The sequence below is a fragment of the Scyliorhinus torazame genome, chromosome 17, assembly GCF_047496885.1.
Source record: "Scyliorhinus torazame isolate Kashiwa2021f chromosome 17, sScyTor2.1, whole genome shotgun sequence".
In the NCBI taxonomy this organism is placed as follows: Eukaryota; Metazoa; Chordata; class Chondrichthyes; order Carcharhiniformes; family Scyliorhinidae; genus Scyliorhinus; species Scyliorhinus torazame.
In genome coordinates, this window is record NC_092723.1 from 4,132,238 (window position 1) to 4,147,130 (window position 14,893).

The 14,893-nt window shown below is 45.0% G+C and overlaps 1 protein-coding gene across 1 annotated transcript; it reads left to right on the forward strand.

Moving 5' to 3' along the window:
* Positions 1–690: 690 nt before the first annotated feature.
* Positions 691–10,133, forward strand: LOC140393649 (acidic mammalian chitinase-like). Its single transcript, XM_072479929.1, has 11 exons — positions 691–826; positions 907–1,108; positions 2,616–2,672; positions 3,124–3,289; positions 4,299–4,423; positions 5,122–5,248; positions 5,368–5,550; positions 6,527–6,643; positions 8,104–8,242; positions 8,888–9,167; positions 9,962–10,133. Exons 1-10 carry the CDS (start codon positions 706–708, stop codon positions 9,151–9,153), a joined length of 1,503 nt encoding a protein of 500 aa, XP_072336030.1. The 5' UTR covers positions 691–705; the 3' UTR covers positions 9,154–9,167; positions 9,962–10,133.
* The last annotated feature ends 4,760 nt before the right edge of the window (positions 10,134–14,893 follow it).

The following is a 14,893-nucleotide window of genomic DNA, read 5'->3' on the forward strand; positions in this document are numbered from 1 at the left end:
AGCAATCAAGACGGCTGCTTTGCCCTTGAAATGAAATGAAAATTGCATCGAGCCTCCTGAGTGTTGTTGGAGCTGCACTCATCCAGGCAAGTGGAGAGTATTCTCCACTTGTGCCTTATAGATGGTGGACAGACTTTGCGGGGTCAGGAGGTGAGTTACTCGCCGTAGGATTCCTGGTCTTTGACCTGCTCTTGTAGCCACAATATTTATACAGTTAGTCCAGTTCAGTTTCTGATCAATGGTACCCCCCCAGGATGTTAACTGTGGGGGATTCAGCGATGGTAATGCCATTTAATGTCAAGGGGCGACAGTTAAATTGTCTCTTGCTGGAGATGGTCATTGCCTGGCAGTTGTGTGGGGTGAATGTAACTTTGCACTTGTCAGCCCCGAGCCTGGATATTGTCCAGGTCTTGCTGCATTTGGACAGGGACTGCTTCAGTGTCTGAGGAGTCGCGAATGATGTTGAACATTGTGCAGTCATCCGCAAACAATTTAGCTTCTGACCTTCTGATGGAAAGGAGATCATTGATGAAGCAGCTGAAGATGGTTGGACCTGGGACACCACCCCGAGGAACTCCTGCAGTGATGTCCTGGATGGGTATAAATGCTGGTACAGCCTGCAACACCCACGTTCCGTCAATGAATAACAAAAAATAAAGGGCAGGACAGGGTGAGGAAAAGAGTTTGATCAAGGATCGATTCTTAATGTTTCTATTCACTCATCATTGGGAACCCTTAAACCTTTCAGCACATTTTGCTGTGAATTTTAACACGTATCCTATATTCTTTATTACAGCGGTGGTCTTGTTGGCGTGCCTGGAACTGGGTGAGTCTTGGTGCTTTTTAAGCTATTTTTAATGATATGTAATGAGTAGAAGCTCAGTCCTGATTTTCCTTTCTCCTCAGGCTCTGCCTACAGACTGGTTTGTTACTTTTCAAACTGGGCTCAGTACAGACCAGGAGAGGGGAAGTACTTTCCCCATAATGTGGATCCCTGCTTGTGCACACATCTGATCTACGCTTTTGCTGGGATGAGGGGCAATCAAATCTCTACCTATGAATGGAACGATCCGAAACTCTACCACGCATTCAATGGCCTTAAAAACAAGTAAATCTGTTCTATAAATATTGAGAATGGATTGCGATGCTAAGTATAGTTTAAAGTCCTCATTATATATTGTTATGTATTGAAAAATTCTGCTGAATTAAATATGACATGACTGACCCAGTCAGGGAGGTGATTTCTGGGTGAAATTGGGTTTTGTTGATTAGTGTCCCATTGGCAGAGATGAGTCGATGCCCAGTGGGTCTGACAATGTCTGACACAATCATTGTCACCGTGTTGTCCCATATAAACAAAAAAATACTTTACATTAATTAAGCATGGTAAATACTCTTGAGATGGTAGATTGAACTGAGAAGTTATTTTAATTAGTGTACAGTTTGATTATACTGTTACACACAGTAAATACCACGCGTGTGTCATGCAAAGTGCTGAGTATACAAACCAGTGTATGTACAGAAACACTGATCTGTGAGAGAGCTGGAGTTTCCACTTAGCTCAGAGTGAGTGAGATGCTATTTGCATTTTAATTATTCCGGCCAGCGATAAAACACCAATCGATGTGTGTTAAATCGGTGTGTTAAATATTTTCACTAAATTTACACTAGTCCCCGTTATTGTAACCCAGTAGTAAGTGACTTCCCCCCCCCCGCACCCGGTTAATCATCTCCGTCCCAGGACATTGATGCCAGAGTTCCTCAGGATCATAGAATCATAGAATCCCTAGAGTGCAGAAGGAGGTCATTTGGCCCATTCGGTCTGCACCTACCCTCTGAAAGAGACCCCTACTCTAGGCCCAATCCTCCAACCTCTTCCCGTAACCCCATCTAGGGGCAATTGATTGTGGCCAATCCACCTAACCTGCACATCTTTGGACTGTGGGAGGAATCCGGAGCACCCGGAGGAAACCCACGCACACGGGGAGAACGTGCAGACTCCGCACAGACAGTGACCTGAGGTTGGAATCAACCTGGGTCCCTGGGGCTGTGAGGCAGCAGTGCTAACCACTGTGCCACCGTGCTGCCCGTGTCAGTGTTGTAGACTCCACCATCGTCAGCTACTTCATTAATGACCTCTATCATAAGGTCAGAAGTGTAGATGTCGCTGATAATTGCACAATGTTCAATAATACCTTCACAGATACAGAGACAGTCTGTGTCCATTGGACAAAATTAAGGATTAAACTGATAAGGAACAATTAACCTTCATGCCAGGCAATGTCCCTCTCTACAATAGAGAATCTAACCACGCACCCCCCACCCCGCAACCCCCACCCTGTCAATTCAACATTACCAAATGTTAGCCTTGCCAACAATGCCATACCCATGACAGAATAAAATAAAGAGATGGTTTTATTGTTTGTGGGACATTCCCGCATGAACCCTACCCTCTTTCCTGTGACACACCAAAGGTTGTGAAATGTATGTCGTGCGCTGAGATATTTCTGTTCAACCAAGATTTAGCACCAAAAGCTGAAAAAGGTTCAGACAATATGGATGTATTTACTTATGTTCTTTATTCTAAATGCACAATGTGTTCAATTTTACAACAGAAATGGGAACCTTAAAACGCTCCTGTCCGTCGGAGGCTGGAATTTTGGAACTCAGAAGTAAGATTAAAAGTTATTTTATCTGTTGTGTGAGATGTGCTTCTTTTCCTATTGATCAACAATGTGAAAAAAACTGGGTCAAAGTGATCAATTTGGGAATGATAATTGTGTAGTTTTATAGAAATGTATAGATTATCTGGTAATGAGTGTAATATGAATATACCGAGCTTTGTATAAAATACAATTTGAATATTAATAACAGGATCTCTGTCTGAAGCACAAGTGGGCGGCATTTTCAGAAACATTCATTCAAAGTTAATAAAACCATTCAAATTAACTGAACTGATTATTGAGAGCAGTAACAATGCAATACTTTACAACTATATTTTTGTAAATTATAATTAGTTTCCTGAAATTGTGAAAGATATGAATCGCTTAATGGTTCAGTTGGTAATTACTGAGGCCCAAGTACTCCAGTTCTGACCTTGTTTGTCATTCTCCTCTCCTCTAGATTCACCGCGATGGTTGCCTCATCAGGGAATCGCCAAATTTTCATCAAGTCTGTGATCAGCTTCCTGCGCGGTTACGGGTTTGATGGTTTGGATGTTGACTGGGAATATCCTGGGTCAAGAGGAAGTCCCCCACAAGATAAACATCTCTACACTGTGTTGGCACAGGTAGGAACAAATGTATTTAACAGGATGTTTGGTCTTGTAGCTCAAGTAAAGCACCTTTCAATCCTGTTTGTAAATCTAAATTTCCTCTCAAAGTCCTCACCAAGGACACGGAAAATAGGAACAGACTCGGGAAGTTGAGCTCTCCCAGCCTGTTTGGCCAATCAGTGAGATTATGACTGATCTGAAACCTAATGAAGTATTGTAGAAGCAGATGTAAAATATACTTTGGCACACGTTGTGAGACAGAGAAGTGGAATGATCAAATATGAAACTTATAAATTTCCATAGCAAATTAGTTTGATCGCAACCTCATTAATCACTATGATAAAAGATGTCTGTGCGATAGCAGCTATCCATTTAGGTTCCATGTCATAAAAATAGAAAATGCTGGGAAATCTCAGCAAGTCTGACAGCATCTGTGGAGAAATAAGCAATGGGGCTGGTTTAGCACAGTGGGCTAAACAGCTGGCTTGAAATGCAGAACCAGGCCAGCAGTGAGGGTTCAATTCCCGTACCGGCCTCCCCGAGCAGGCGCTGGAATGTGGCGACTAGGGGCTTTTCACAGTAACTTCATTGAAGCCTACTTGTGACAATAAGCTATTATTATTATTAGAGTTAATGGGCGGGATTCCCTGGACATCAGGATTCATTTTTCCTGCTGGCAGCTCACCCCCACAAGCCGGTTTCCAGGCGGCGTGGGTGGTATCAATGAGAAATCCCACTGACAAGCGGCAGGAGGATAGAATCCCACTGCTGGTGCATGGTGCACGGCCAGGAAACACAAGGCTGGCAGACCGGAGAATCCCGCCCAATGTTTGGAGTCAGTATGGCCCTTCTTCAGAGCTCCATTTAAACAGCTCCCTCCCTCTGCTTCCACCCTTGGATGGATCGACACTTGGTCATGGATACATTTTATGAAGCCAGGAAACGTTTTGCTCTGCATTTGCAACTCTTTATTATTTGTGGAGGTCTGGAGCTAAATTAACTTTTGTCCATTTTCAACATGCAGGAACTGATGGCGGCCTTTGAAGCTGAAGGAAAAAGCTCTGGCCAGCCGAGACTTCTGCTGTCACTCGCGGTTGCTGGTGGGAAGAATAACATTGATACTGGCTACGAGGTTCCTCAGCTTGGACAGTGAGTATTCCTGTTAGTCCCACAGCACTTCATAGTTTAGCAAGTTTAACTAGTTAGCAGCTGAGCCGTACAGATCTGGAAAGTCCTCAGTCCAAACTCCAGTTGGCTGAACCCAATTAAGGCAATGTTAGAGGTTGGCAGATAGTTGGGTAACACTGTTCTATTCCTGTTTGCTGACCTGTTACCCCCGAGTTTACAGGGCAAACATCGGGTCAACAGGTGAAGATAGAATTGGTGGTCAGCTGGTGACTGTGGCACATTCAAGCACAATGGGCAGCGTAATATAGAGTCACGGGGTTTAATCTGAGAGTTAATGGTTCCACCCATTGATCCAGAATTATTCTATTTGGGTTCGACAATGGGCACATTAACCCATTTAGGAATTAAAACATGGCTCTCATTTATATCAGATGAGCGTTGGCCATTTCAAAGCCTGCTTGAAAACCGTGTTGGGCATGCCTGCAGCTGGCAGAGCCCAAGGTGTCTCATTCGTTTACCACTCCAATTTCAGAAGGATTGTAGGTTCAAGTAAAAAAGCTTCAATTATTTTAGTATACTATGGTTTGAGCAGTGGCTCAGTGGTAGCATTTGTCTCTCAGTTAGGCGATTGTGCGTTGAACCCACACTTGAGGACTTGAATACACATTCTCAGCTAACACGCCTGGCTATCACTGTAACTCAGATCTCTTCTCATACAGAATCGTGGACTTTTTCAATGTGATGACATACGATTTCTTTGGACCCTGGAGTCACACCACTGGAGAAAATAGCCCTCTCTATCCTCTCCCAAATAACAAAAACCTTCTCAACCTTGACTTTAATGTGGTAAGTGTCGATGAAAATAGAACTCAATTATATTTTGTATTTCCAAGCAGTAACTACCTTCAACCAGATGGTTTTACACAGCCCATCCAGCAGACACTTTCATGTTTCTTGTTCTGTAGGACTATGCCATGAAATACTGGAAAACGAAGGGAGCTCCCGCAGACAAACTGAATGTTGGATTCCCGACATATGGCCATACCTTCAGACTGACATCATCCAGCCATGGGGTTGGAGCCCCATCATCAGGTGCGGGACCAGCTGGACAGTACACCAGACAGGCTGGATTCTTGGCCTATTACGAGGTATTGATACCGATTCACCTTCTTCATTCCAGAACTGATGTTTAAAAATTACTAATTAACCAAGTACTGAATTCGACCCTCAAAATACTTTACTGTAACAACATCTGCATAACCTCAATCATACAAGTTTCCTCAGGAAGAGTAAGTAACATACGTTAATGTAACCAAACAGAATGTGGCACCCTGATGCAATTTGAGTGATAAATGCTTCTTGGACGACCTAATCAAAAAGACAGGCCGTGCATTCTGACATCCTTACCCAGGACGCCTCTATCTGATCATCTGCCCCGTGTATGAAGGTCCCGCTGCCTCTGCCAGCTTCACAACACATGGCATCGCCCAGCTTAGCTACCAGGAGCTGAAACGTGTGACATCACACTCTGATGATCAGAGACACAATGTCACAGCCGCCATCAGCAGGAGGTGTTTGACTGTCTCACTCTGGCCATTGTTGTCAGTCTTGGGAAATACACAAGGAGGTGAAGTGGAGGATATCACATTTTACATCCTCAACCTCCCTCTCTACAGAAAACGTGAGAGTTTTTGTACAGAGTTCACAGTCAATCCTTGGCAATTTGTGTGTCAACCTTCTGCACTATTTCCAAACTGTTGGAGGGTAAGGAATCTGGTGTTGTTGCCATCTCTTCAACCAATCTCTTTGTCAGGGGTATGAGTAAAGTCCAAAGGCTTCTTTGGCTTCTGTTGCACCTCTGATTGGGAACGTGTGGTGTCAGGAATCATCGATTATGTTTTAATGAAGTAATATTGTTCAGCATTTGCTTTTTATAAATTTAAAGTACATTTTCAACCGTGAAAAAGGAAAGGTACCTTCTATCTGAAGATTGTAATTGAGAGAAAATGAAGCTGAATAAAACCATTAAAGGAAAGTGAAGTGAGAAAGATTGTCAATGTTGCAAACCTTTGACTAGTTGTGAGCACTGACAGTTTGAATGCTAACCTCTTACTTTTCTCCCAGATCTGCACTTTGTTGAAAAGCGCCACCATGGAATGGAATGCAGCACAGGTGGTTCCATACGCTTATACAGCGAGCGAATGGATTGGATATGACAACGTGAAAAGCTTTAAAGCCAAGGTAACTTTGAGAAACTGATGCCAGATTTTTATATGTTGCTTAGTACAATATTTATTTGAATAAACAACTAGCTTGTTACGGCAAGCATTAGAATCATGTTATCAATCTATTGATTATCTGGAACATTAGGATGGGTGGAGCATCACACCTGTAAAAGAAAGTATCATTTATTGGTCTTGTATCTGAGCCTCAACTTAGGTGACCCGACCAATGATATCTCACCCACAAAACCTTCAGAGAGATGCTGCACAAGAAGATTTCATTCATGCCAGTTGGGTTTGCTATTTGATTGACATTTAAGTTAAAATGGACACATTGGACGGGATTCTCCCCGACCCGGCGGGCCGAACCGGCGCCGAGGAGTGGCGTGAACCACTCCTTCGTTGGGCTGCCCGAAAGTAACGGAATCCTCCACACTTTCAGGGGCTAGGCCGGCGCCGGTGGAGTTGGCGCCGCACTAGCCAGCGCTGAAGGGCTTGACGCTGCATCAACCGGCACCGAAGGGCCTCCGTCGGCCGGCGCAAGTTGGCGCATGCGCAGGAGCGCCAACATGTGCCGGCGTCATCCCAGCGCATGTGCAGGGGGGGTTCTTCTCCACGCCGGCCATGGCGGACCATTACACCGGCCGGTGCAGAGGGAAAGAGTGCCCCCACGGCACAGGCCCGCCCGCGGATCGCTGGGCCCCAATCGCGGGCCAGGCCACCGTGCCCCCCCCCACCCCCTGGGGCCAGATCCCCCCCACCCCCCCCCCCCAAGGACTCCGCAGGCCCCCCCCGCAGAGCCAGGTCCCGCCGGTACGGATCTGGTGTAATATACGCCGGCGGGACCCGCCGAAAACAGGCGGCCACTCGGCCCACCACAGACCTGGAGAATCGTTGGGTGGGGGGGGGGGCACTGCCAACTGCCCCCGACTGGCGCGGCACCATTTCCACCCCTGCCGAAAAACCGGAGTCGTAAAATCCGGCAGCCGGCGTCGGGGCGGGATTCACACCGCCCCCGGCGATTCTCCAGCCTGGCGGGGGGTTGGAGAATCGCGCCCCTTATCTTCTTAAATTTGTTTTGACCATCATTTTTATTTCTGGCTTAGTCTCGACCACAAGAATATTAGGAGAAGTTCATATTTGTGTCAACTCACCTCTTTGCAGCTGAGATATAGCTAATGACGGAAATAGAGATAGTTTGTGAAATGACTGACTTCACAGATACTAAGACAATAACATCAATGATATTTGGATATTTAAATATTTCAAAATCACCTCAGTAAATATTTCCATGTCTCCTGGTCAATGGGTAAAGTTGACTGAAACAGTCTTCATGAAAAGGTATTCAGGGCACCTTGGGACATTTCCAGAATTTTAGAAAACTTATTTTGGATTTAGCTGTGATGCATTGTAAATCTTGAATAAAAATTGCCTGCAAAGAAGGATTTGTGAAAGTAATTTGTGAACAATGTATTGCAGATTGAATGGCTGAAAAAGAACAACTTTGGCGGAGTTATGGTGTGGGATCTTGCTCTGGATGATTTCTCTGGTGCTTTCTGTGGTGAAGGACCATATCCACTCATTAACACACTGCACTCTGGGCTTGGAATTTCTACATGTAAATATCAGGCTTCTTTATACTTGGAGCTGATCACAAAGTTAGCAGGGACAGCAACTAATAACTCAGATAATGTAGCAAATTGTTTGGAATTGTTAGAGCCACAAAGATCTGACGACGAGAATACTACTATGTATCTACAAGCATAAAATTCCTGAAGCATGAAAAGTTCCATGGTAAAATACTGGAAGATGTATATATGGTAACCGGCTAAGCCAGGAAGCTGTATTGTTGTTGCTTCCAGGATGTATTGGCACCTTAATTAATCATGTGCCCTATATTATTGTGTCATTGAAAGGGAAAACATATTGTGATTCAAATTTATCAATTTATTTATTGGAAGGAGCTTAATTACAGCTTCCACTCATTTTGTGTGATTTGACTTAAAATAAAACATTCTTTGAATCACACTTCAAAATTTGAATTCCTAAAAATACACTCCAAATAAAATTGACTGTCAATTGAATTCTTCGGTAGTTCTCACTGAACTGAATTTCGACGAAGTTCGGTCCTGATGCCAAAAGGATATTGAGTTTCACCGGTAGATTTTCAAAGCAGCAACAGCCATTAACTCTACAAGTTTATCGGCGCTTGCTCCTAATTGTTGGAGAAAGAAATTAATTTCTGAATTTTATTCCCTTCCAGCTTGTGCTCCTTCCAAAACGACACTGAAGCCAGCTGTCCCTCCTACTCACGCCCCTAGTGGAGGCGGTGGTGGTGGTGGAGGTGGTGGTGGAGGTGGTGGTGGAGGTGGTGGCAGCGGGTTCTGCGCTGGCAAAGCTAACGGTACCTACCCTGATCCAAAAGACAAGAGCAAGTTTTATCAATGTGCCAATGGAAGAACCTACTTGGAAAGTTGTGCTTCTGGATTAGTCTTTGATTCTTCCTGTGAATGTTGCAACTGGGCGTAATGAGAAAGCAGAAGGTAGGTTTGCTTAATAACCCAAATAACAATTCAAAACAGGTATTCTGTGGAAAACAGTAATATTGAGGTTGTGTAAAATACCAATGTAGACTTTATTACAAGTCCTTAACGAATTCAGTACAGTTTTAAAACTGACGGGTAAAATCTAAAAACGCAGTTCAGTGGGTGTAGAATTCAAACAAATGTGCGTGTTAGATAAACGTAGGTTCATTTTCCCAGAGTCAATGGGGTTGAAATGGATGGTATGCCCTTGCTTTGGTGTGATTCTTATTGGTTTATGGGATGTGGTGTTGTTCTCATGAACACCTCTTATTGTCCAGCAATAATTACCCTTGATTAGCCGCCATCTTGAACCACTGCAGTCCCCACGGCAACGATCTGACATCATAGACATCTGCAATGACATTTTCACTAAACAAGGTTGTTGTGTTTTATTTCAGCCCAAGCTGCTTTTCCATATATGTCCCAGAAACTGGTTGTGGAATTGGGGAATTGTGTGTGTGTGTGCGTGTGCATGTGTGTGTGTGCATGCGTGTGTGTGCATGTGCATGTGTGCGTATGTGTGCACGTGTGTGCGTGTGTGCCCGTGTGTGCGTGTGTGTGGGGTCCTGGTCAGTTCTGTGGGTGGAGATGTGTCACTGGGGAAGGAGAAAGGCGAGGAAACAGGAAAATAATTATAATTTTAAAATAGATCTAAAATAGAAGTTGTTTAAGTTGTTTTTTAATGCAGCTAATGTGATATTGAAACATTATTGTTGAGTGAAAGAACACTAAAATCCTCTTTCTCTTTCCAGCCGCCATCAATCTTGGTCGGGCACCAGTGAAGCTGTAACTGGTTTCAGTTTAATTACTGAAGTGACTACTTTGTGGGTGAAGACCATTAATGTCCCACATCGAATTTGTCTCAACTGAAGATATACATTGCAGTTTAAACAGCAAAATAAAATCATTGATTCATTCAGAAAATTATCTCTTGTGTTTTTTGTGAGTGAGGTGATGCCGTCAAGGTTGTGGTGAGCTGACATTGGGACTGAAAATCTGTCTCGAGACACCGTCCCATCCCCAGACAGGCTCTTTCAAAAATGCATCTGCCCAGCAATGTGGAAAATCGGCCGGGTGTATTCTATCCACAAAAGGCAGGGCAAATCCAACCAAGCCAATTACTGCCCCATTAGTCTTCTTTTGATCATTAGTAAAGGGATTTAGGGGCCATTGACAGCACCTACCCAGCGGTAAAGTGTTGCGTGACGCTCAGTTTGAGTTTGGTTAAGGCCACTCATCTGATAACCTCATTATAGCCTTTGTCGAAACATGGACTGAGGAACCAAACTCAGATATATGGTGACATCAAGGCAGTATTTGACTGAGTTTGGTATCAAGGAGCCTCACAGAACTGGAGGCAATGGGAATCAGGTTTGGAGTCACTCCGAGACAAAGGAAGATGGTTGTGGTTGTTAGAGGTCATTCATATCAGTGTTGGGTCATAGCTGCAGGAGTTCCTCAGGATAATGTCCTGGCCCAGGCATCTTCAGCTGCTTCATCAATGACTTTTCCTCCATTGTAAGGTCAGATGTGGCTATATTCGCTGATGATTGCATAATGTTCAGCACAGTTTGCTACTGTTCAGATATTGAAGCAGTCCATGTCACTATGTGGCAAGACCTGGAGAACATTCAGACTTGGGCTATTAAGTAGCAAGTAACATTGTGCCACACAAGTGTCAAGCAATGACAATCTCCATTAAGAGAGAATCTAACTATCTTTCCAATTCAATGGTATTGCCGCCGTTGAATTCCGTCCTTTTGGTTCCCATTAATCAGGAGCTGAATTGGATCAGCCGTACAAATCCGGTAGCTACAAGACCAGGCCAGAGACTTGGAATCCTGCAGCGAGTAACTCACTTCCTGACTCCCCATAGGCTGTCCACCTACTACAAGGCAGAAGTCAAGAGTGTGTAACTCTCTACCTGTCCAGATTAGTACAGGTCCGACAACAGCCAAGAAACACAATACATAATAAAAGCAAATTACTGCGGATGCTGAAAAATCTCAGCAGGTCTGGCAGCATCTGTAGGGAGAGAAAAGAGCGAACGTTTCGAGTTCAGATGTCAAAGTTATAAGACAGAGAAAGTGGGATATATTTATACTGTGGAGTCAGAATGAAAGATGAGTCATAGCCACAGAAACCCTGGGAAACGGGGTGCTAATAGCCACAGAAACCATTATTATTGCTGGTTGTAAAAACCCATCAGGTTCACGAATGTGCTCCACGCCCCCGTGAGACTCCAACCCTCTCAGCCCAGATTCACGCCACGTGGATTGGTGTGAACAAAAGGTGTGAAAGGCCAATCAACAGAGAAACTAACACCAGAGGGTGAACTGTGACAGATGTAGATGTGGGGGGAGGGGAAGGGGGAAGCAAAGGGGAGAAAAGGTAAGGAAAGGGGGATAAGATAGTGGGGGAGGGGTTAAATATATATAAAGAAAGACAAGAGAAAAATAAATGGTAAAAAACAGTTAAAATGAAATGGGATGAAAACAAATGGGTCGAGGTGCAGTAGAGCTAATCAACTAAAGTTGTTGAATTCGATGTTGAGACCGGAAGGTTGTAGCATGTCTAACCGGAAGATGAGATGTTGTTCCTCCAGTTTGCGTGGAGCTTCACTGGAACATTGTAGCAGGCCAAGAACACACGTGTGAGCATGGGAGCAGGGTCTTGTGTTAAAATGGCAAGCAACGGGAAGGTCAGGGTCCTGAATGCGCACAGACCGAAGGCGCTCAGCAAAGCGATCACCCAGTCTGCGTTTGGTCTCTCCGATATAGGGGAGACCACATTGGGAGCAGCGAATGCAGTAGACCAAATTGGAAGAGATGCAAGTGAAACGCTGCTTAACCTGGAATGAGTGTTTTGGACCTGGCATGTTAAGCATGGAAGAGGTAAAGGGGCAGGTGTTACACCTTCTGCGATTGCATGGGAAGGTGCCATGGGTGATGGGAGTGGTACTGGGTATAGTGGAGGAGTGGACTAGATTGTCTCGGAGGGAATGGTCTCTGCGGAATGCTGGCAGAGGGAGTGAAGGGAAGATGTGTTTGGTGGTGGCATCACGCTGGAGTTGGTGAAAATGGCGGAGGATTATGCTTTGCATAAGGAGGCTGGTGGGGTGAAATGTGAGAACGAGGGGGACTCTATCCTTGTTCTGGGAGGGAGGGGAGGGGGCGAGGGTAGTGGTGCGGGAGATGGACCGCACACTGGAGTGCCCTGTCAATAACTGTAGAAATACAACACCATTGAGGACAAAGCAGCCTTCTTGACTGTTAATCCAGCCACCACCTTAACCATCTGCTCCCTCCATCACTGATGCACCGTGTCAGCAGTGCGTACCATCTGCAAAATGCACTGTCGTAACTCATCAAGTCTCCTCTGAAAGCACCTTCCAATCTGCACCTGTACCACCTAGCAGGACAATACCTGGGAACACCACCACCTGGAGGTTCCTCTCCCAGTCACTCGCCATCCTGACTGGGAAATATATCACCGTTCCTTCACTGCTGCTGGGGCAGCATCCTGGAACTCCGTCCCTAACAGCACTGTGGGTGTATCTACACCACATAGACTGCAGCTCACCTTCTCAAGGGTGGTCCTCGATGGGCAATAAATGCTGGTGTAATGAGTGATCACCAAACCCACTAAAAGAATAAAATAAATCAATTTTGCCTGAAAGGAATTCACACATTGCCAAGGCAAATGGGATTAGTACCGTTTGGTATTTAATGGTTGGTGTAGACATGGTGGACAGATGGGCCTATTTCTGTGCTGTACGACTCTTTGACTCTATAGGTTCAAGGTGCAAACAGATGTGTGAAACTTTGACACAGACTCAAGGCAGAGCTCTCCGATATCTACAGTCATTCCTCACCGGACGCACTTCTGTCTTCAACAAGGAAGGAAATTGGAACCAATTGAGTTTTTGTATCCTACATCTGACCAACATTTGTTTTCACAAGAATAATGGAATTAATCATTGATAAAGCAGATTGATTAATTGTCTGAGGCAGATATGGGTGGGGCAGAGATTTTAATTCCCATTTCTGATGGGAAAATGCTGTTTTCAGTTAGATTTCCACCAGCCCAGGCAAATTATTTTTGTTTCTTTTGCTTTTCTGGATGTGTCATTAGCAAGACTATTTATTACCGAGTCCCAACTGCCCTTGAGCAGACACCTTGAACCGCTGCAGGCCACAGTGCGGTTAGGGATAGAGATCCAGGATTTTGACCGCGTGGTAGTGAAGGAATTGTGATATAATGGCAGGCTGCCCCCCCGCCACCAACAAACACGTCAGGTGGAGACTAGAGAATCTCACCCAACATTTCACATAGGTCCTCCTTAACAACAAATCTGCACTTCCTCCTCTTTTGAGAAACAAATTCTAAGGCGGGATTCTCTGGGACCGCCAGCTAGCTGCGGGATTCGCAATGGCTTGCTGATTCCCACGTCGGTCCAATATTGGGGTTCGTGCCTGGCGACAATCTGGTCTCGAGTCCCTCAGCCTGCCCCGTCAGCCATAATGGGTTTCCCCCACACTGGCTCCGTCCAGGAAGCACTTGAGAACAAAGTGAGGGCCTCATAAAAGGTTAGAGAATCAGCTGCTACCCTGAGTCAATAGATCCCTGCAGAGCTGTACTGTTACGATCTCAGACCAGACCCCAACATTTGTTTGGATACTGGACAAGAACAACAAATACTTTATAAAAGTTGTGAGGAAAGGATACTTCACTCCAGCAGTGATTCCACTGACCAATGGGTATCTTTTAGATTAAAACAAACATTATTTTAAACAGAGGATTAAACACATTAACATCACAGAAAATAGCTTTTAACAGTTGAACAATTCTTAAACTAAAAGGAAACCCTTTTTGCTACTAACTTATACCTTCTCGATCTCCAATTAAGCAAAGCCCATCACAGGTCAAAAGTCACTTATAAATAAAGTTAGCAAACACAGGATTACTTGCTGTACACTTGAATAGGGATTTCATAGGATCATAGAATTTACAGTGCAGGAGGAGGCCACTCGGCCCATCAGGTCTGCACCAGCTCCCAGAAAGAGCACCCCACTTAAGCCAAGGCCTCCACCCTATCCCCATAACCCAATAACCCCACCCAACTTTTGGGACACGAAGGGCATTTTATCATGGCCAATCCACCCAACCTGACCTTGGACTGTGGGAGAAAACTGGAGCGCCTGGAGGAAACCCACGCAGACATGGGTGTGAACGTGTAGACTCCGCACAGACAGTGACCCAAACCGGGAATCGAACCTGGGACCCTGGAGCTGTGATGCAACTGTGCTAACCACTGTGCTACCGTGATGCCCCTTGATTTCTTGAAAGACTGTTTGATCACAGAGAGAGATCCTTTCAGGAAACAACCTGAAGATTGTTCTGTCTGTGTCAGACTACTGCTTAACCTGACAGCCTTTTGGCAAAAACTGCACTAAAAGTTAAACTGCCTGCTATGGACCTGGCTCCTCTCATTAATTACATCATCTTTATCCCACTCAGGTCCCCAGGCGATTAGGGGCACCCAGGTGGTCAAGCTGTGGGAGGGTGGTACCCCGACACCTTGATGCCACACTGGCACTACCAGCCGCGCACCCTGGCAGTGTCATCTGGGCACACTGGCAGTGGCACCTGGATACTACTGCCTGGGTGACATTTAAAATTGG